General features: G+C 43.4%; 1 protein-coding gene across 5 annotated transcripts in view; it reads right to left on the reverse strand.

The window, feature by feature from the left end:
- LOC106606080 (DENN domain-containing protein 3) overlaps window positions 1-23,657 on the reverse strand; it is a 41,194-nt gene that overhangs the window by 7,767 nt on the left and 9,770 nt on the right. For 2 of the 5 annotated variants that reach the window (XR_006770002.1, XM_045719131.1), the window contains exons 13-20: window positions 21,373-21,557; window positions 20,244-20,403; window positions 19,535-19,947; window positions 18,467-18,726; window positions 16,398-16,568; window positions 13,243-13,372; window positions 12,786-12,896; window positions 7,993-8,132 (exon numbers count right to left, since the gene is read on the reverse strand). Coding sequence is in view for 4 of the 5 variants with exons in the window: in XM_045719131.1 (XP_045575087.1) it covers window positions 7,993-8,132; window positions 12,786-12,896; window positions 13,243-13,372; window positions 16,398-16,568; window positions 18,467-18,726; window positions 19,535-19,947; window positions 20,244-20,403; window positions 21,373-21,557 (1,570 nt within the window). In the remaining variant the exon portion in view is untranslated. The remainder of the gene's footprint in view (window positions 1-7,992; window positions 8,133-12,785; window positions 12,897-13,242; window positions 13,373-16,397; window positions 16,569-18,466; window positions 18,727-19,534; window positions 19,948-20,243; window positions 20,404-21,372; window positions 21,558-23,657) is intronic. The other 3 variants (XM_045719133.1, XM_045719132.1, XM_045719134.1) reach the window with 3 other exon arrangements.

The raw sequence follows: 23,657 nt of genomic DNA on the forward strand, positions 1-23,657 counted from the left end.
AAACAGAGAGCTAGAGAGAGAAAGAACACGAGTGAAACAGAGAGCTAGAGAGAGAAAGAACACGAGTGAAACAGAGAGCTAGAGAGAGAAAGAACACGAGTGAAACAGAGCTAGAGAGAGAAAGAACACGAGTGAAACAGAGAGCTAGAGAGAGAAAGAACACGAGTGAAACAGAGAGCTAGAGAGGGAGAGAGAGAACACGAGTGAAACAGAGCTAGAGAGAGAAAGAACACGAGTGAAACAGAGCTAGAGAGAGAAAGAACACGAGTGAAACAGAGAGCTAGAGAGAGAAAGAACACGAGTGAAACAGAGCTAGAGAGAGAAAGAACACGAGTGAAACAGAGCTAGAGAGAGAAAGAACACGAGTGAAACAGAGAGCTAGAGAGAGAAAGAACACGAGTGAAACAGAGCTAGAGAGAGAAAGAACACGAGTGAAACAGAGAGCTAGAGAGAGAGAGAACACGAGTGAAACAGAGCTAGAGAGAGAGAACACGAGTGAAACAGAGCTAGAGAGAGAAAGAACACGAGTGAAACAGAGAGCTAGAGAGAGAAAGAACACGAGTGAAACAGAGAGCTAGAGAGAGAAAGAACACGAGTGAAACAGAGAGCTAGAGAGAGAAAGAAAGAACACGAGTGAAACAGAGCTAGAGAGAGAAAGAACACGAGTGAAACAGAGAGCTAGAGAGAGAGAGAACACGAGTGAAACAGAGAGCTAGAGAGAGAAAGAAAGAACACGAGTGAAACAGAGCTAGAGAGAGAAAGAACACGAGTGAAACAGAGAGCTAGAGAGAGAGAGAACACGAGTGAAACAGAGAGCTAGAGAGAGAAAGAACACGAGTGAAACAGAGAGCTAGAGAGAGAAAGAACACGAGTGAAACAGAGCTAGAGAGAGAAAGAACACGAGTGAAACAGAGAGCTAGAGAGAGAAAGAACACGAGTGAAACAGAGAGCTAGAGAGAGAGAGAACACGAGTGAAACAGAGCTAGAGAGAGAGAACACGAGTGAAACAGAGCTAGAGAGAGAAAGAACACGAGTGAAACAGAGAGCTAGAGAGAGAAAGAACACGAGTGAAACAGAGAGCTAGAGAGAGAAAGAACACGAGTGAAACAGAGAGCTAGAGAGAGAAAGAAAGAACACGAGTGAAACAGAGAGCTAGAGAGAGAAAGAACACGAGTGAAACAGAGAGCTAGAGAGAGAAAGAACACGAGTGAAACAGAGAGCTAGAGAGGGAGAGAGAGAACACGAGTGAAACAGAGCTAGAGAGAGAAAGAACACGAGTGAAACAGAGCTAGAGAGAGAAAGAACACGAGTGAAACAGAGAGCTAGAGAGAGAAAGAACACGAGTGAAACAGAGCTAGAGAGAGAAAGAACACGAGTGAAACAGAGCTAGAGAGAGAAAGAACACGAGTGAAACAGAGAGCTAGAGAGAGAAAGAACACGAGTGAAACAGAGCTAGAGAGAGAAAGAACACGAGTGAAACAGAGAGCTAGAGAGAGAGAGAACACGAGTGAAACAGAGCTAGAGAGAGAGAACACGAGTGAAACAGAGCTAGAGAGAGAAAGAACACGAGTGAAACAGAGAGCTAGAGAGAGAAAGAACACGAGTGAAACAGAGAGCTAGAGAGAGAAAGAACACGAGTGAAACAGAGAGCTAGAGAGAGAAAGAAAGAACACGAGTGAAACAGAGCTAGAGAGAGAAAGAACACGAGTGAAACAGAGAGCTAGAGAGAGAGAGAACACGAGTGAAACAGAGAGCTAGAGAGAGAAAGAAAGAACACGAGTGAAACAGAGCTAGAGAGAGAAAGAAAGAACACGAGTGAAACAGAGCTAGAGAGAGAAAGAACACGAGTGAAACAGAGAGCTAGAGAGAGAGAGAACACGAGTGAAACAGAGAGCTAGAGAGAGAAAGAACACGAGTGAAACAGAGAGCTAGAGAGAGAAAGAACACGAGTGAAACAGAGCTAGAGAGAGAAAGAACACGAGTGAAACAGAGAGCTAGAGAGAGAAAGAACACGAGTGAAACAGAGAGCTAGAGAGAGAGAGAACACGAGTGAAACAGAGCTAGAGAGAGAGAACACGAGTGAAACAGAGCTAGAGAGAGAAAGAACACGAGTGAAACAGAGAGCTAGAGAGAGAAAGAACACGAGTGAAACAGAGAGCTAGAGAGAGAAAGAACACGAGTGAAACAGAGAGCTAGAGAGAGAAAGAAAGAACACGAGTGAAACAGAGAGCTAGAGAGAGAAAGAACACGAGTGAAACAGAGCTAGAGAGAGAAAGAACACGAGTGAAACAGAGAGCTAGAGAGAGAAAGAACACGAGTGAAACAGAGAGCTAGAGAGAGAAAGAAAGAACACGAGTGAAACAGAGAGCTAGAGAGGGAGAGAACACGAGTGAAACAGAGCTAGAGAAAGAAAGAACACGAGTGAAACAGAGCTAGAGAGAGAGAGAACACGAGTGAAACAGAGCTAGAGAGAGAAAGAACACGAGTGAAACAGAGAGCTAGAGAGAGAAAGAACACGAGTGAAACAGAGCTAGAGAGAGAAAGAACACGAGTGAAACAGAGCTAGAGAGAGAAAGAACACGAGTGAAACAGAGAGCTAGAGAGAGAAAGAACACGAGTGAAACAGAGAGCTAGAGAGAGAGAGAACACGAGTGAAACAGAGCTAGAGAGAGAGAACACGAGTGAAACAGAGCTAGAGAGAGAGAAGAACACGAGTGAAACAGAGAGCTAGAGAGAGAAAGAACACGAGTGAAACAGAGAGCTAGAGAGAGAAAGAACACGAGTGAAACAGAGAGCTAGAGAGAGAAAGAAAGAACACGAGTGAAACAGAGCTAGAGAGAGAAAGAACACGAGTGAAACAGAGAGCTAGAGAGAGAGAGAACACGAGTGAAACAGAGAGCTAGAGAGAGAAAGAAAGAACACGAGTGAAACAGAGCTAGAGAGAGAAAGAACACGAGTGAAACAGAGAGCTAGAGAGAGAAAGAAAGAACACGAGTGAAACAGAGAGCTAGAGAGAGAAAGAACACGAGTGAAACAGAGCTAGAGAGAGAAAGAACACGAGTGAAACAGAGAGCTAGAGAGAGAAAGAACACGAGTGAAACAGAGAGCTAGAGAGAGAAAGAAAGAACACGAGTGAAACAGAGAGCTAGAGAGGGAGAGAACACGAGTGAAACAGAGCTAGAGAAAGAAAGAACACGAGTGAAACAGAGCTAGAGAGAGAGAGAACACGAGTGAAACAGAGCTAGAGAGAGAAAGAACACGAGTGAAACAGAGAGCTAGAGAGAGAAAGAACACGAGTGAAACAGAGAGCTAGAGAGAGAGGGAGAGAACACGAGTGAAACAGAGCTAGAGAGAGAAAGAACACGAGTGAAACAGAGCTAGAGAAAGAAAGAACATGAGTGAAACAGAGAGCTAGAGAGAGAAAGAACACGAGTGAAACAGAGAGCTAGAGAGAGAAAGAACACGAGTGAAACAGAGAGCTAGAGAGAGAGAACACGAGTGAAACAGAGCTAGAGAGAGAGAGAGAGAACACGAGTGAAACAGAGAGCTAGAGAGAGAAAGAACACGAGTGAAACAGAGCTAGAGAGAGAAAGAACACGAGTGAAACAGAGAGCTAGAGAGAGAGAACACGAGTGAAACAGAGAGCTAGAGAGAGAAAGAACACGAGTGAAACAGAGCTAGAGAGAGAAAGAACACGAGTGAAACAGAGAGCTAGAGAGAGAAAGAACACGAGTGAAACAGAGAGCTAGAGAGGGAGAGAGAGAACACGAGTGAAACAGAGAGCTAGAGAGAGAAAGAACACGAGTGAAACAGAGCTAGAGAGAGAAAGAACACGAGTGAAACAGAGAGCTAGAGAGGGAGAGAGAGAACACGAGTGAAACAGAGAGCTAGAGAGAGAAAGAACACGAGTGAAACAGAGCTAGAGAGAGAAAGAACACGAGTGAAACAGAGAGCTAGAGAGAGAGAGAACACGAGTGAAACAGAGCTAGAGAGAGAGAACACGAGTGAAACAGAGCTAGAGAGAGAAAGAACACGAGTGAAACAGAGAGCTAGAGAGAGAAAGAACACGAGTGAAACAGAGAGCTAGAGAGAGAAAGAACACGAGTGAAACAGAGAGCTAGAGAGAGAAAGAAAGAACACGAGTGAAACAGAGAGCTAGAGAGAGAAAGAACACGAGTGAAACAGAGAGCTAGAGAGAGAAAGAACACGAGTGAAACAGAGAGCTAGAGAGGGAGAGAACACGAGTGAAACAGAGCTAGAGAAAGAAAGAACACGAGTGAAACAGAGCTAGAGAGAGAAAGAACACGAGTGAAACAGAGCTAGAGAGAGAAAGAACACGAGTGAAACAGAGAGCTAGAGAGAGAGAGAACACGAGTGAAACAGAGAGCTAGAGAGAGAGAGAACACGAGTGAAACAGAGCTAGAGAGAGAAAGAACACGAGTGAAACAGAGAGCTAGAGAGAGAAAGAACACGAGTGAAACAGAGAGCTAGAGAGAGAGGGAGAGAACACGAGTGAAACAGAGCTAGAGAGAGAAAGAACACGAGTGAAACAGAGCTAGAGACAGAAAGAACACGAGTGAAACAGAGAGCTAGAGAGAGAAAGAACACGAGTGAAACAGAGAGCTAGAGAGAGAAAGAACACGAGTGAAACAGAGAGCTAGAGAGAGAAAGAACACGAGTGAAACAGAGCGAGATAGAGAAAGAACACGAGTGAAACAGAGAGCTAGAGAGAGAAAGAACACGAGTGAAACAGAGAGCTAGAGAGGGAGAGAGAGAACACGAGTGAAACAGAGCTAGAGAGAGAAAGAACACGAGTGAAACAGAGCTAGAGAGAGAAAGAACACGAGTGAAACAGAGAGCTAGAGAGAGAAAGAAAGAACACGAGTGAAACAGAGCTAGAGAGAGAAAGAACATGAGTGAAACAGAGAGCTAGAGAGAGAAAGAACACGAGTGAAACAGAGAGCTAGAGAGAGAAAGAACACGAGTGAAACAGAGAGCTAGAGAGAGAAAGAACACGAGTGAAACAGAGCTAGAGAGAGAAAGAACACGAGTGAAACAGAGAGCTAGAGAGAGAAAGAACACGAGTGAAACAGAGAGCTAGAGAGGGAGAGAGAGAACACGAGTGAAACAGAGCTAGAGAGAGAAAGAACACGAGTGAAACAGAGCTAGAGAGAGAAAGAACACGAGTGAAACAGAGAGCTAGAGAGAGAAAGAACACGAGTGAAACAGAGCTAGAGAGAGAAAGAACACGAGTGAAACAGAGCTAGAGAGAGAAAGAACACAAGTGAAACAGAGAGCTAGAGAGAGAAAGAACACGAGTGAAACAGAGCTAGAGAGAGAAAGAACACGAGTGAAACAGAGAGCTAGAGAGAGAGAGAACACGAGTGAAACAGAGCTAGAGAGAGAGAACACGAGTGAAACAGAGCTAGAGAGAGAAAGAACACGAGTGAAACAGAGAGCTAGAGAGAGAAAGAACACGAGTGAAACAGAGAGCTAGAGAGAGAAAGAACACGAGTGAAACAGAGAGCTAGAGAGAGAAAGAAAGAACACGAGTGAAACAGAGCTAGAGAGAGAAAGAACACGAGTGAAACAGAGAGCTAGAGAGAGAGAGAACACGAGTGAAACAGAGAGCTAGAGAGAGAAAGAAAGAACACGAGTGAAACAGAGCTAGAGAGAGAAAGAACACGAGTGAAAGAGAGCTAGAGAGAGAGAGAACACGAGTGAAACAGAGAGCTAGAGAGAGAAAGAACACGAGTGAAACAGAGAGCTAGAGAGAGAAAGAACACGAGTGAAACAGAGAGCTAGAGAGAGAAAGAACACGAGTGAAACAGAGAGCTAGAGAGAGAGAGAACACGAGTGAAACAGAGCTAGAGAGAGAGAACACGAGTGAAACAGAGCTAGAGAGAGAAAGAACACGAGTGAAACAGAGAGCTAGAGAGAGAAAGAACACGAGTGAAACAGAGAGCTAGAGAGAGAAAGAACACGAGTGAAACAGAGAGCTAGAGAGAGAAAGAAAGAACACGAGTGAAACAGAGAGCTAGAGAGAGAAAGAACACGAGTGAAACAGAGAGCTAGAGAGAGAAAGAACACGAGTGAAACAGAGAGCTAGAGAGGGAGAGAGAGAACACGAGTGAAACAGAGCTAGAGAGAGAAAGAACACGAGTGAAACAGAGCTAGAGAGAGAAAGAACACGAGTGAAACAGAGAGCTAGAGAGAGAAAGAACACGAGTGAAACAGAGCTAGAGAGAGAAAGAACACGAGTGAAACAGAGCTAGAGAGAGAAAGAACACGAGTGAAACAGAGAGCTAGAGAGAGAAAGAACACGAGTGAAACAGAGCTAGAGAGAGAAAGAACACGAGTGAAACAGAGAGCTAGAGAGAGAGAGAACACGAGTGAAACAGAGCTAGAGAGAGAGAACACGAGTGAAACAGAGCTAGAGAGAGAAAGAACACGAGTGAAACAGAGAGCTAGAGAGAGAAAGAACACGAGTGAAACAGAGAGCTAGAGAGAGAAAGAACACGAGTGAAACAGAGAGCTAGAGAGAGAAAGAAAGAACACGAGTGAAACAGAGCTAGAGAGAGAAAGAACACGAGTGAAACAGAGAGCTAGAGAGAGAGAGAACACGAGTGAAACAGAGAGCTAGAGAGAGAAAGAAAGAACACGAGTGAAACAGAGCTAGAGAGAGAAAGAACACGAGTGAAACAGAGAGCTAGAGAGAGAGAGAACACGAGTGAAACAGAGAGCTAGAGAGAGAAAGAACACGAGTGAAACAGAGAGCTAGAGAGAGAAAGAACACGAGTGAAACAGAGAGCTAGAGAGAGAAAGAACACGAGTGAAACAGAGCTAGAGAGAGAAAGAACACGAGTGAAACAGAGCTAGAGAGAGAAAGAACACGAGTGAAACAGAGAGCTAGAGAGAGAAAGAACACGAGTGAAACAGAGAGCTAGAGAGAGAAAGAACACGAGTGAAACAGAGAGCTAGAGAGAGAAAGAAAGAACACGAGTGAAACAGAGAGCTAGAGAGAGAAAGAACACGAGTGAAACAGAGCTAGAGAGAGAAAGAACACGAGTGAAACAGAGAGCTAGAGAGAGAAAGAACACGAGTGAAACAGAGAGCTAGAGAGAGAAAGAAAGAACACGAGTGAAACAGAGAGCTAGAGAGGGAGAGAACACGAGTGAAACAGAGCTAGAGAAAGAAAGAACACGAGTGAAACAGAGCTAGAGAGAGAGAGAACACGAGTGAAACAGAGCTAGAGAGAGAAAGAACACGAGTGAAACAGAGAGCTAGAGAGAGAAAGAACACGAGTGAAACAGAGAGCTAGAGAGAGAGGGAGAGAACACGAGTGAAACAGAGCTAGAGAGAGAAAGAACACGAGTGAAACAGAGCTAGAGAAAGAAAGAACATGAGTGAAACAGAGAGCTAGAGAGAGAAAGAACACGAGTGAAACAGAGAGCTAGAGAGAGAAAGAACACGAGTGAAACAGAGAGCTAGAGAGAGAGAACACGAGTGAAACAGAGCTAGAGAGAGAGAGAGAACACGAGTGAAACAGAGAGCTAGAGAGAGAAAGAACACGAGTGAAACAGAGCTAGAGAGAGAAAGAACACGAGTGAAACAGAGAGCTAGAGAGAGAACACGAGTGAAACAGAGAGCTAGAGAGAGAAAGAACACGAGTGAAACAGAGAGCTAGAGAGAGAAAGAACACGAGTGAAACAGAGAGCTAGAGAGGGAGAGAAAGAGATAACTGTGTACTTAATTCAATATAACAATTTATTTTCAAAGGCTATCTGTAAGCAATTTCACAGAAACAAAGGACATGTTCCAATATCCACACTAGCATATAACCCTTAGAATGCATGGCCAAATCCAATGCTTCTCTCTAAGTGTTCTGCTACTGTAATGTGGATATTGGAACAGAGCCTAATAGGAAGGCTCAAGTGATAGTCCAGGGAGAGCGCAGGGGAAATGGTATGTGTCTGCTTGCAGACATCATACCAGTTGGGAGGATCCCACTTGAATACAGTTCTGCTGCATGGACCAGCTGGCTGCATCAAACACAACCACCCTCCCACCACTGAGGGCACACCACAGCTTGGGGTTCCCATCTCCGTCTACCTCCGAGTAACTCAACTGGCCTGGATAAACAGAGAGAGAGAGAGACTGTAGTCAGTCACAGCAATTCAGCTTTTAGCTGCGAATGTCTACAGCAAAATACAAATACACTAAACGTTAAATGTACAATCCATGGGTCAGCCAGTCAATGGATACTTCCACAGGCATATAGATTATATGTATACGGTATATACTGTAGCTCTGCATTACAACATAGAATATGTTAGGTTTTTTCAGTACCTTTGAGATCATACTATTATATTTTTGGCAACTTTTACTTCACTACAGAAAGAAAATAATGTACTTATTACATTCCCTGGACACTCAAAAGTACTCGTTACATTTTGACAGGAAAATTGTCCAATTCACACACTTATCAAGACAACATCCCTGGTCATCCCTACTGCCTCTGATCTGGCGGACTCACTAAACACACATGCTTTGTTTGTAAATTATGTCTTGGAGTGTTGGAGTGTGCCCCTGGCTATCCGTACATAAAAAAAGAAAGGAATTAGGCCGTCTGGTTTAACATTTTTTATTTATTTTATTTCACCTTTATTTAACCAGGTAGGCAAGTTGAGAACAAGTTCTCATTTACAACTGCGACCTGGCCAAGATAAAGCAAAGCAGTTCGACACATACAACAACACAGAGTTACACATGGAGTAAAACAAACATACAGTCAATAATACAGTAGAAAAATAAGTCTATATACAATGTGAGCAAATGAGGTGAGATAAGGGAGGTAAAGGCAATAAATAGGCCATGGTGGCGAAGTAAATACAATATAGCAAGTAAAAACATTGGAATGGTAGATTTGCAGTAGATGAATGTGCAAAGTAGAAATACTGGGGTGCAAAGGAGCAAAATAAATAAATAAATAAATAAATAAATAAATACAGTAGGGGAAGAGGTAGTTGTTTGGGCTATTTATAGATGGGCTATGTACAGGTGCAATGATCTGTGAGCTGCTCTGACAGCTGGTGCTTAAAGCTAGTGAGGGAGATAAGTGTTTCCAGTTTCAGAGATTTTTGTAGTTCGTTCCAGTCATTGGCAGCAGAGAAATGGAAGGAGAGGCGGCCAAAGTAGGAATTGGCTTTGGGTGTGACCAGTGAGATATACCTGCTGGAGCGCGTGCTACGGGTGGGTGCTGCTATGGTGACCAGCGAGCTGAGATAAGGGGGGACTTTACCTAGCAGGGTCTTGTAGATGACCTGGAGCCAGTGGGTTTGGCGACGAGTATGAAGCGAGGGCCAGCCAACGAGAGCGTACAGGTCACAGTGGTGGGTAGTATATGGGGCTTTGGTGACAAAACAGATGGCACTGTGATAGACTGCATCCAATTTATTGAGTAGGGTATTGGAGGCTATTTTGTAAATGACATCGCCGAAGTCGAGGATCGGTAGGATGGTCAGTTTTACGAGGGTATGTTTGGCAGCATGAGTGAAGGATGCTTTGTTGCGAAATAGGAAGCCAATTCTAGATTTAACTTTGGATTGGAGATGTTTGATGTGAGTCTGGAAGGAGAGTTTACAGTCTAACCAGACACCTAGGTATTTGTAGTTGTCCACATATTCTAAGTCAGAGCCGTCCAGAGTAGTGTCATGACGTTGCCCTAATTGAGTACAGGGAGGACAGTTGACCCCCTCCCCCTTTCACCATCCCCCAACCTACCTCCCCCCACCCAGGCCCTGTGTGAAGGGGTTGTAAAATTCTAGGAGGAGAATCTCCTACCACATGGCCCAGTTGAGACACAGAGGGGTTTCATAGAGAGACACAGGAAATTCTTCCAACTCACAGAATTGGGGAACCGAACGACATTTATGTTCTGGAGAAGGTATGGAAGATTGGTGAAGAATCCAGCTACGAACTGGTCCGCTTGGTACAATTTTGTGATACTCAGAAGAGACAATATTACCATATTACCATAAAACTGTTTATATAATAGCCTCAGCTATGGGACTTGCATCCAAATGGTTGTATAGAATGTATTAATAAGGATAAAGCTATTTTGTAATACATTGAGATGCTGTGTACTGATGTTAATGTGATAGAATGTATTTATGTTCAAAGATTAAATCAGTCATCGGCACGCCCCCAGGGACACAGACAGGACCAGGCGTCATGTGACAAGCCTGTTCTATGTTCACTATAAAACCCCACCCTGATTTACTTTCTTCAGACCAGGCCTCCACTCCATTGCGAGTTGGCCAATAGGTTTTACCATCCAATTCCTCTACTGAAAGTGAACTATACCACGTGGTTAACTTTTAGACTATCGATACCGACAGAATAAGAACAAGTCTTTGATATTAATTAATAGTCTGCAGCCTGAAATTATATCATTGAACGCGAAGACCGACGAAACATCCATTCTATAACGACATTAATGAATGTCGCTTTGAAAGATCTATCTAACCGAGAGAAACTCTCCAACAGAACGACGCTCCAACAAGGATCCCGACGACACACTGAGCGTAAATATATATTGATTGCAATTGTTCCCGAATGAGTGAGCGTTCATGTGCAAAGGATTAGCATATCAATTGTTAATATTAATGAACTCTGTGTGCCTCCTCAGCTGCCCTTTATGACCCTTTGTTTAACAGGCCGCCATGCCTGTTTAGCCCACTAGGGCACATTACTCTACCAATTCTTTGTGACGATAATTACTGTTTGTATGCTTTCTGTGAATTACTTAGTTTAGTAAATAAATGATTTTAAGACAATTGATGTATGGATGACTTTAGTAAAGGCTGGATTCATGCAGATATGACCTCACATGTGAATCCTTAAATAGATGGGTGGGGCTGGCTTCAGAGGGTGTGAACAATGCTGAATGGGTGTAGACAAAGGAGAGCTCTCCAAAACATTCAAAATGCCCTTTTCTCAAAAGTGAGTTCAAAAGTTTATTAACTTGCAGAATTACTTTCCCATTATTCCTCAAAAATGCAGTGTATGATATACCATTTTGTAACTCTGAGCCTCTACTTTTAACCAATGTAAAAAAAACAATTTCAAATGTTGAGCCGGTCAGTGATATATTAAGTTGTTGACTCACACTGTACAGTACAACAAGTTCATAAGTTACCACACCTGACAAGTGTGAAGAAATGAGACAAACTTTGACAATACATGGCACATGTACTCATCTACATAAACAGCTGAGAGTAGACAAACAATTAGGCCTGTCTGGGTGCTTTCCACTAGTGTGTATTTGCAGCCAACTATTACGGCTTCAAAGCTCCTCTGGTTTCCACTCAGATGTGTTAGGACATGCACCTTACAGGACATGTTAGGACATGCACCTTACAGGACATGCACCTTACAAGACGTGTTAGGACATGCACCTTACAGGACATGTTAGGACATGCACCTTACAGGACATGCACCTTACAAGACGTGTTAGGACATGCACCTTACAGGACATGCACCTTACAAGACGTGTTAGGATATGCACCTTACAGGACATGCACCTTAGAGGACATGTTAGGACATGCACCTTACAGGACATGCACCTTACAAGACGTGTTAGGACATGCACCTTACAGGACATGTTAGGACATGAACTTAACTGGACATGCACTTAACTGGCATGTAAACAGCTTCTATCTTACAGGCAGATACATCAGAGTGAAGAAAAGAGACAAACTATGATAGAAACTCAGCTGTCTGTATCCCCTCACCTGGTGTGTAGAGTAATAGAAACTCAGCTGTCTGTTTCCCCTCACCTGGTGTGTAGAGTAATAGAAACTCAGCTGTCTGTTTCCCCTCACCTGGTGTGTAGAGTAATAGAAACTCAGCTGTCTGTTTCCCCTCACCTGGTGTGTAGAGTAATAGAAACTCAGCTGTCTGTTTCCCCTCACCTGGTGTGTAGAGTAATAGAAACTCAGCTGTCTGTTTCCCCTCACCTGGTGTGTAGAGTAATAGAAACTCAGCTGTCTGTTTCCCCTCACCTGGTGTGTAGAGTAATAGAAACTCAGCTGTCTGTTTCCCCTCACCTGGTGTGTAGAGTAATAGAAACTCAGCTGTCTGTATCCCCTCACCTGGTGTGTAGAGTAATAGAAACTCAGCTGTCTGTTTCCCCTCACCTGGTGTGTAGAGTAATAGAAACTCAGCTGTCTGTTTCCCCTCACCTGGTGTGTAGAGTAATAGAAACTCAGCTGTCTGTTTCCCCTCACCTGGTGTGTAGAGTAATAGAAACTCAGCTGTCTGTTTCCCCTCACCTGGTGTGTAGAGTAATAGAAACTCAGCTGTCTGTTTCCCCTCACCTGGTGTGTAGAGTAATAGAAACTCAGCTGTCTGTTTCCCCTCACCTGGTGTGTAGAGTAATAGAAACTCAGCTGTCTGTATCCCCTCACCTGGTGTGTAGAGTAATAGAAACTCAGCTGTCTGTTTCCCCTCACCTGGTGTGTAGAGTAATAGAAACTCAGCTGTCTGTTTCCCCTCACCTGGTGTGTAGAGTAATAGAAACTCAGCTGTCTGTTTCTCCTCACCTGGTGTGTAGAGTAATAGAAACTCAGCTGTCTGTTTCCCCTCACCTGGTGTGTAGAGTAATAGAAACTCAGCTGTCTGTTTCCCCTCACCTGGTGTGTAGAGTAATAGAAACTCAGCTGTCTGTGTCCCCTCACCTGGTGTGTAGAGTAATAGAAACTCAGCTGTCTGTTTCCCCTCACCTGGTGTGTAGAGTAAGACGTGTACAGTCTGTGGAGCTGGGAGGTCTAGCGATGGATTGATCTTGTGTTTCAACGTCTCCGATGTTGTCTTTGGAACCATCATAGGAACTGCTTCCAGACAACGAAACAGAAAGCAGAAAAAATTACATATCAGAATATGAATCACTATCCTGATTACAGAAAATCACAATGAATATCAAGCACTATTGTTCTTCAGAGGGACATCCGATGTCATTGATTTAGTTGTATACTTGATCCTTGAACTCAAATGGGTGGTTTCCTGGAAACTCCTGGACTAAATACATTTTCAATGATTCTCCATTGAGTTTGTGTTTTAGTCCAGGACCAGGCTAAATCTGAATCCGGAACCCCACTATTTAGCTACAAATGGTAAAGCTCACAGATGATTTATATGCAAAAAAACAAATCGACAGTGTATCTGGCCCATAATGCATACCTTCATGTTTCACTCTGTCAAAGTATGCCAGTTTGGAGGCGGCAAATACGGCCTTCTGGGTCTGAAGGCACCCAACCACAGCATCCATGAGCAAGACGTTAGTCAAAGCCTGCTGCATGTACTGAGGATCCTTAAAGGGAACATGACAACTTATACACACACTGCCTGTACTGAGGATCATTAAAGGGAACATGACAACTTATACACACACTGCCTGTACTGAGGATCCTTAAAGGGAACATGACAACTTATACACACACTGCCTGTACTGAGGATCATTAAAGGGAACATGACAACTTATACACACACTGCCTGTACTGAGGATCCTTAAAGGGAACATGACAACTTATACACACTGCCTGTACTGAGGATCCTTAAAGGGAACATGACAACTTATACACACACTGCCTGTACTGAGGATCCTTAAAGGGAACATGACAACTTATACACACTGCCTGTACTGAGGATCCTTAAAGGGAACATGACAACTTATACACACACTGCCTGTACTGACGATCCTTAAAGGGAACATGACAACTTATACACACTGCCTGTACCGAGGATCCTTAAAGGGAACATGACAACTTATACACACACTGCCTGTACTGAGGATCCTTAAAGGGAACATGACAACTTATACACACACTGCCTGTACTGAGGATCCTATAAGAGAGACATAGTCTTACAAGTATATATACACAACCTACTACACACTACAATGTACAATGAGTACAGCCAATTAAACAGCTTGGGAGATCACATTAAGTTTTGGAGATCACATTAAGTTTGGGAGATCACATTAGGAGAATATAATAAGGACAAAACATAATGTTTTCCAGCAGAGCAGAGGGGTGGGACAAGCCTGTACTGCAACATGGGGCGGCAGGTAGCCTAGTGGTTAGAGCGTTGGGCCAGTAACCGAAAGGTTGCTGAATCGAATCCCCGAGCTTACAAGGTAAAACTCTGTCGTTCTGCCCCTGAACAAGGCAGTTAACCCACTGTTCCTAGGCTGTCATTGTAAATAAGAATTTGTTCTTAACAGACTTGCCTAGTTAAATAAAGGTTAAATAAACTAAAAAATGTATTAACATCCCTTTAGGAAGCCTGGAGGAAACCATCAGGCCAGAGGGGTGGGACAAGCCTGTACTGTAAGATTAATATCCCTTTAGGAAACTTGGAGGAAACCATCAGGCCAGAGGGGTGGGACAAGCCTGTACTGTAAGATTAATATCCCTTTAGGTGCCAACCGATCTTATACTTTTTTCATAATACGGTAATAAAAGAATGTGACATGTTTTTCAAGACTATGAATAACCACAGAACGCATTCAGGAGGGTGAAATGGACTATGCTAATATTTCTACCCACACGTTCCACAAAGTGTTTAACAGAAGTCACTGCACTGTTGGGGCTAGGGGGCAGTATTTTCACGGCCGGATGAAAAACGTACCCAATTTAAACAGGTTACTACTCTGGCTCAGAAAATAGAATATGCATATTATTAGTAGATTTGGATAGAAAACACTCTGAAGTTTCTAAAACTGTTTGAATGGTGTCTGTGAGTATAACAGAACTCATATGGCAGGCAAAAAAACGGAGAAAAATTGAATCAGGAAGTGGGAGAAATTAGAAATGTAGTTTTTGTTTTGAATCCCTTGAAAAACTACAGTGACATAGGATTTACGTTGCACCTCCTAACTCTTCCATTGGCTGTCAACAATCTTTAGGAACTGGTTTCAACCATCAGCTGTTACCGGGCAGATAATTATGGCTCAGTCAATCATTGGCCAGTCTGAGGACATTTTACATTTACATTTTAGTCATTTAGCAGACGCTCTTATCCAGAGCGACTTACAGTAATGAATGCATACATTTCATGCATTTTTTTTTGTACTGGCCCCCCGTGGGAATCGAACCCACAACCCTGGTGTTGCACACACCATGCTCTACCAACTGAGCCACAGGTGTCTTATGATGCGCGTGCAGGTGACTTCATCGTTTTTTAATTTTTCTTCAGGGATGAATACCTATTGCCCTGTTGTAAAATTATCGCAATTTTACGTAAAAAAATACCCTAAAGGATTGATTGTAAACATCGTTTTACGTGTTTCTACAAACGGTAATGGAACTTTGAACATTTCGTCTATGGATTTGCGTCCACGCCACATGGCATTGTAAAGTGTTCTGAATGGGTCAACAAAACGGACGTATTTGGACATAAATGATGGACTTTGCAGAACAAATGAACATTTCTTGTGGAAGTGGGTGCCCATCCGAGTGCATTCCACCGAAGATCAGCAAAGGTAAGTAAATATTTCGAACATATTGTTAGAGATTTGTCGACGCCGTGGTTGTAGGCTAACTGTATAACTTAGCATTGAAGGCTAAGTTCTGTACTCAGAATATTGAACAATGTGCTTTTTCCGTAATGTTATTTTGAAATCTGAAGGTGGTTGCATAAAGGAGTAGATTATCTCTAATTCTTTAAATAATTGTTATAAATTTTATCAACGTTTATGAGTTCTTCTGTAAATTAAATGTGCCTATTCACCGGGATTTATGGGGAGAAAACATTTTCTGAACGTCACGCGCCAATGTAAAAATTGGGTTTTTGGATATAAATATAAACTTGATCGAACAAAAAATGCATGTATTGTCTAACATGATGTCCTAGGAGTGTCATCTGATGAAGATTGTCAAAGGTTAGTGCTTAATTTTAGCTGTATATCTGGTTTTGTGATGGCTATAGTGCTTGGAAAATTGCTTTTTTTTTTTTACTGAGGTGCTATGCTAAAATAATCTAATGTTTTGCTTTCACCGTAAAGCCTTTTTGAAATCGGACAATGTGATTGGATTAACAAGTAGAGTATCTTTAAAATGCCGTATAATACTTGAATTTTAATTTTGAGATGATTTTGTTTTGAATATCGCGCCATGCTATCTCACTGGTTGTTGTCCAACCAATCCCGTTAGCGGGATTGTATCTCGAAGGGGTCCTCAAGAGGTTAGGCTTTGCTGCGCCACCGAAAAGTTAGCAATTCCATGGTGCGGGTTGGGGTATTTCAAGCTGAAGGGGTTAGTTTAATGAATTCAACTTGGTTACATTATACCCTACTGAATGCAGCACCAGTCTTTGAGATCCGGTGTATATCCTACCTTGTGGTCGTCTGCCATCATCCTCCCAGCCCACATCTCTCTGACCATGAGATTCCACAGGTCACACGCAGATTTCAGGTTGGCCTCAAACACCTCCTTCCTCAGACTGCACTTGATCTTCAGAGACGGGATCCTCAGCAGCAGGAAAGGAGCAAAGGAGATTTTCACCTCCTGACAGAGACGAGAGGGAAAGGGGGATATCTAGTCAGTTGGACAACTGAATGCATTCAACTGAAATGTGAGGAGAGGAATAGCAGATGTGTCATTGTCATCATGGCAGATTTTCATTTGAACAAAGCCAAACATTGAAGGCAATACACTGCACACTACGTGCACAATTATTAGGCAAATTGTATTCCTCGGGATTAATTTTATTGTTGAACAAACACAATGCTCTCAGTCAATCCAAAATGTTATTGAACCTCAAACCTGAATGTTTAACAAAGGAAAAGTGAGTTTTGTCTTTCTCAGGGAAATATATAAGTGTGCACAATTATTAGGCAATTATTAGTGTGCAGAACTATTAGGCAACTAAATTACAAAAATAATTTCTCTCAACTCACTTGTTTATTCTCTATTTTTAGAGTAAGTGTAACAGATAAGTAACACAAAATGACAATTATATAACATTTTTGGCCTTTCAAAAATATTCAGTGACCAATATAGCCACCCTTATTTTCAATAACTGCCATGAGCCTTCCATCCATGGAGTCTGTCAGTTTCTTGATCTGTTCACGATCAATTTTCACTGAAGCAGCAACCACAGCCTCCCAAATGCTGTTCAAAAAGGTGTATTGTCTTCCATCACTGTAAATCTCACGTTTGAGAAGGGCCCACAAGTTCTCAATAGGATTTAAGTCAGGTGAGGAAGAGGGCCAGGTCATTATTCAAGCATCTTTGAGGCCCTTGCTGGCTAGCCAAGCAGTGGAGTACTGGATGCCTGTGATGGAGCATTGTCCTGCATAAAGATCATGGCCTTCTAGAATGCTGAGGACTTTTTCCCGTACCACTGTTTGACGAAAGAATCTTCCAGAAACTGGCAGTAGGTTTGGGAGTTGAGTTTCAGTCCATCTTCAACCAGAAAAGGTCCAACTACCTCATCCTCAATGATAGCAGCCCATACCAGTACCCCTCCTTCACCTTGCTGGCACCTGACTCAAAGTGGTGCCCTGTGTCCATTACTGATCCAGCTACGGGCCCATCCATTTGGTCAATCAAGAGTCACTTTCATTTCATCTGTCCATAAAACCTTTGAAAAATCTGTCTTCAGGTATTTCTTTGCCCAATCTTGACGCTTCAACTTGTGAATCTTATTCAGTGGTGGTCTTGTTTCAGTCTTCTTGACCTTGGCCATGTCTCTGAGCACTTGACACCTTGTACTTCTTAATACTCCAGGTAGGTTGCAGTTCTGGAATACGGTGGCACTGGAGGATAATGGGTTCCTGGTAGTTTGACGTTTAATTCTTCTCAAGTCTTTTGCAGTTCATTTGCACCTTTTCTTCCCCATGCGTTTTTTGCGCCCCAGTTGACTATTCGCAACAAAACGTTTGAATGTCCGGTGGTCACACCTCAATAGTTTAGCTATTTAAAGAGTGTCGCATCCATCTGAAAGGCATTTTACATTTTTGGCTTTTCAGTGTCAGGTAAATTTCTTTTTTGGCCCATTTTACCTGAGGTAATGAGGCTGCCTAATAATTATGCACACCTTGATATAAGGTGTTATTCACTTTCGCCACACCCTCCCTCATTACACAAATACATATCACCTGAAAATGATTAAATCCAATAAGCATTCAAGTTTATATGGTTTGGAGTTCGAAAATGTGAATAGAAACAATGATAAGATCAGAATACTCACTTGCCTAATAATTGTGTACGCAGTGTAGTCATACCAGTGTACCCTTCAGTATTATTCATTACTGAGTGAATTTCCAAAAGCTTCATAGCATTAAGATCATATTTCATCCATTGCCTATATTTGTCAAATATTATTTTTGGACTACAAAGCTTTTAGAGAACTCATCCCTGAACAGTACTACTACTAGTGCCTAAACATAAAGTAACCACACCTTTATGTCTCTGAACTTGGTGATCTCGATAAACCCAGGCCTCCCGTCAGTGAGCAGGAAGAGCCTCTTCTGTGTCATGGCGATCTTACCCACTCCCTGGTTGGTTTTGACGGAGCAGGACAGCTTGTAGACACACTCGTTGTTGTCCAGGTGCTCTATGACCTCAGCTGGCAGGTGAACGTCCTGGGCCTCCACCTCCGTCTCCTTCCAGAAGGTGTAGAACACACGGAACACCTCTGGGTCAATCTGCTTCTGTTGCCCTGGAAACAGAAGGTGTAGAACACATGGAACACCTCTGCGTCAATCTGCTTTTGTTGCAGAGGTAACCTTCTCTTAGAAGAAAGCTTCAGTCTTCAAGGAGCCATTCGTTGTAAGAGTGGTGGTGTGAATGTAAACAAGGCATGACAAGTCTCAGCAGCCTGTAGAGAACATGCTCTTCAAACGCACATTAAAACCATGCAAATGCATTCCATCATTTTACTTTCATGTTCATGCATGTCATACAAGCCAAGAGAAACAAGCCTCTTCAAACAGCATCCATTGTAAACAGGAACACTGTTTTGTCAAAGCAAAGAGCACATTTATACATCTTCCATAGCTGAAGACGCCCCATGAAACAACAGCCATCCATCTCATGTATGATGTCATGGAATGAACGTTAAACCCAAGCAGAGATGAAGATGGAGAGAAAAATAAAAGAGATGCCACATGAGTCCCGCTGGCCAGTCATACGATGGGATGCTGCAGACAAACTGGACAGTCTTTTGCTTACCATCCAATGAGGAGTCAATGTAAAATACTGATTTGGAGGGACTCCTCATGGCTGAATTCAAACCCAAAGTCACTGAATCCAAAGTCACTCTTACAAGATCCTATTAATAAAGTAAGGATAATCAGATGATACACACTGGGTTCCTAGGCAGAGTGGTACTGTATTTCAAACTGTATTAACAGATCAATCACTTGTTTATTATCTTGGGTGATCTTATTGTTACAGTACAACCATACTGTACTGCTCATGTATATCCATGTCCTGTCAACGAGAGGCCTGACCGCTAAGTCACTTACCCACAGTGAGAGCCTCAAACAGCCTATGAATGGTAAGTCTCAACTTACCCACAGTGAGAGCCTCAAACAGCCTATGGATGGTGGCGACGTCTTTCACAATCCCAGACTCCTGGATGCGCTTCACAAAGTCCTCCTGCAACATGTGGGTCTTAGGGAGCTGAAACTTCTTCACGTGGTCGTCAGCTTGGACCAGCACCATCTCGTTGTCTGTTTTCACCTTGAAGATGAGCCGCTTGAGCTCTGGTCGCCGGTCCGCCTGGGAGCGCTCGTCCTTCTGCAGCGAGTCCACTAGCGCCTTCACCAGGTCGGTGGGGAAGATCTCGATGTCCGTCTTGTAGAGGTTCTGGAAGTCGCTGAGGGCATCTAGACGCTTGGAACACAGCGTGTTCATGAAGCCGCGCAGGTAGAAGTACCTTGGAAATAGGGAAAGGGTTGTATGGAGAGTAGTTGGACTTCACTTATAAATGATTTGTGAAGCATGTATGTAGTGTGTATTGTGACTGATTGGACACACACGAATGCGCCCTCTCTCTGTCTCGCCCGCCAGGTGCCTCTCGTTGCTATCAGCAGGAGCATTGCCTTTATAAACTTGGCGGTCCGGTCACATTATGAGGACTTTACAAATGCCCAATAAAGCAATTTTTTAGATCTAGTGTGTTTAAAGTGTGACTTAATAAAATGAATAATCCCTATGTTGTAAACTAAGTACCTGGCCAGGAGGGTGGAGTTCTCAGGAGGAACACAGAAGATGGCCTTCCCCAGTAGTATGATCAACTCTCCATAGTAGTTCTGGACATGGTGGTGCACCATGGGAGGAGGAAATTCTGGCAGCTTGAAGATCTTCACAGGCTTGGGCGGGATCTTGAAGGCTGTGTGGAAAAAGACAAAGAGTGACACTGCAAACAAAAATGGTCTACTTCATATTCATCGTCTCCAGCACCACCCCAACATTAACACATGTGAAAATGGCGTGTTTCTATGTTCTGTAGAAGAAAAGTGAGGAAGATGTTTCCAATTACATTATCAACCAATTAGGAGACAATTAGTAGGTAATGGCTGCTCATAATTGGTTAAAATCACATGATGCACAACGATGATGTCATTGGAAACACTTATCTCCCTCTATCTTTTTGACTACCGAACATAGAAAGACGCCATTTTAACATATGTTGACGTTGAGGATGAATATGAAGTTGAACATTTGTGAAAATTCCCTTCAAGATGAATCTTCTTGTTCACAGAAGTCAAGGCCTAATGACCTACACTTTACTTTAACCATCTGTCATAAGAGCCAAGTAACACTAAATTGTTTGTGTTATAACAGTGTAAAGTCAATTTTCATTAGCTGACAACAGACCTGACTTGTTATGACAGTGTTATGTAGAGTAGTCCTTTAGATAGTGCATAATGTTACAGAGTAATGTTAATGTAACCGTGTAATGTTACTAACATCACAGTATATGTGTTAATCAGTTGGTAGCTATTATTAGTCCTCCCACTGCTAGGGTTGCAAAATCTGGTTTTCCAGAAATCCTGGTTGGATGATTCCATGCTTACTTCATCCTAATTCCAATAATCTTCCAACTGGGATTTCTGGAAAACCTGGGAATTTGGGGAAAATTGCTGGAATTTTGTAACCTTCCTAAAAAAAAGTTGCTATCTAGTACCTAAAAGGGTAGGAGAACCCCTTGAAAAACCCTTTTTGGTGCCAGGTAGAAGCCTTTTAACAGAGAGTTATATATGGAACCCAAAAGTGTTCTACCTAGAACCAAAAAGGGTTACACTATGGGGACAACCGAAGAACCCTTTGGAACCATATTTTCTAAGAGTGTACTCACCACTTTCAGGGATAATGATCTTCTTGAGGGAGGTTTGTCTGAGGAGGTTGAGGTGGCGCTCCTCTCCCAGGTTGGGGAGGCTCATCCCCAGCCTCTTGTTCAGACGGTTCTCTGGGTCGCTGCTGTACTTCCTGGCCATTTCCTGCATGGTGGGCCTCCTGGGGTTGTCTGTCATCGCTTTCATTCTGACATCAGACACATATAAAACAGGACTGTATACCATACAATACCCTAATATACATACAGGACTGTGTACCATACAATACCCTAAATACCATACAGGACTGTGTACCATACAATACCCTAATATACATACTAGAGGTCGACCGATTAATCGGAATGGCCGATTAATTAGGGCTGATTTCAAGTTTTCATAAAAATTGGTAATCTGTATTTTTGGACACAGATTTGCCAATTTTTGAAATATTTTTATTTTATTTTACTAGGCAAGTCAGTTAAGAACACATTCTTATTTTCAATGACGGCCTAGGAACGGTGGGTTAACTGCCGTGTTCAGGGGCAGAACGACAGATTTTTACCTTGTCAGCTCAGTGATTCGTTTTTGCAACCTTCTGGTTACTAGTCCAATGCTCTAACCACCTGCCTTACATTGCACTCCACGAGGAGCCTGCGTGGCAGGCTGACTACCTGTTACGCGAGGGCAGCAAGAAGCCAAGGTAAGTTGCTAGTTAGCATTAAACTTATCTTATAAAAAAACAATCAATCTTAACATAATCAATAGTTAACTACACATGGTTGATGATATTAGTTTATCTAGCGTGTCCTGCGTTGCATATAATCGATTGAATCACAGCCTACTTCGACAAACGGGTGATGATTTAACAAGCGCATTTGCGAAAAAAGCACTGTCGTTGCACCAGTGTACCTAACCATAAACATCAATGCCTTTCTTATAACTAGGGAAATTGTGTCACTTCTCTTGAGTTCCGTGCAAGCAGTCAGGGTATATATAGCAGTTTGGGCCACCTGGCTCATTGCGAACTGTGTGAAGTTGTCACGTCCTGACCAGCAGATGGAGCTAGTGTTTTAGTTTTGGTCAGGACGTGGCATGTTTGTGTTGGGTATGTTTGTATTGTTGATTGGGACTTCCAATTGAAGGCAGGTGTGTTGAGTTGCCTTTGATTGGAAGTCCTATATAGGTGTGTGTGTTTTTCTTTGGGGTTGTGGGTGGTTGTACTTGCACTGCGTTTTGTATGCCTGTAAGACTGTCACTGTTGTGTTTATTGTTTATTCAGTGGATACTTTACTCTTTTTTTTGAAAATTAAAATATGAGTATCCATATTCCCGCTGCGCCTTGGTCCTCTTCTCTACATGACAACTTTTGTGACAGAAGTCCTGTCACGGTTGTCGTAAGGATCAGACCAAAACGCAGCGGGAATATGTATACTCATCTTCTTTTTATTTTGAAGAAGGAGAAACAAATAAATACATACACAAAAAAATAACAAAACGAAACAGTCCTGTCAGGTGCACAAACACTAAACATGGAACAACTACCCACAAAATCCCACAGAAAAACACCCCTCTTAAATAGGACCTTCAATTAGAAGCAACTAGAAGCAGTACGGTAAGCACGGGGAGTTGGCTTAGGGCTCAACCCTGGCCCAGCCAAACTACCCGTGTGCCCCCCCAAAACAGCCGGAAGGGGTGATGCCAACCCTGTGCTCAAGACCGCCAGTGCGCCTCAAAGGTCCGGTGTTTCCCGCTAAACGCACTAGCATGGAGGTGCGTGTCTCTAGGTTGGTCCGTCCAGTACCAGCCCCACGCATCAGGAGACTAGTGCGTCAGCCCAGCCTCGCCAGTCAACAGTCACCAGAGCTGCCCGCCAGTCAACAGTCGTCAGAGCTGCCCGCCAGTCAACAGTCGTCAGAGCTGCCCGCCAGTCAACAGTCGTCAGAGCTGCCCGCCAGTCAACAGTCGTCAGAGCTGCCCGCCAGTCAACAGTCGTCAGAGCTGCCCGCCAGTCAACAGTCGTCAGAGCTGCCCGCCAGTCAACAGTCGCCAGAGTGGCCAGACTGCCCTGAACTGCCGGAGTGGCCAGACTGCCCTGAACTGCCGGAGTGGCCAGACTGCCCTGAACTGCCCGAGTGGCCAGACTGCCCTGAACTGCCCGAGTGGCCAGACTGCCCTGAACTGCCCGAGTGGCCAGACTGCCCTGAACTGCCCGAGTGGCCAGACTGCCCTGAACTGCCCGAGTGGCCCTCCTGCCCTCCGGTGCAGCCCGAGTGGCCCTCCTGCCCTCCGGTCCAGCCCGAGTGGCCCT

This window comes from Salmo salar, chromosome ssa05, assembly GCF_905237065.1.
Source record: "Salmo salar chromosome ssa05, Ssal_v3.1, whole genome shotgun sequence".
In the NCBI taxonomy this organism is placed as follows: Eukaryota; Metazoa; Chordata; class Actinopteri; order Salmoniformes; family Salmonidae; genus Salmo; species Salmo salar.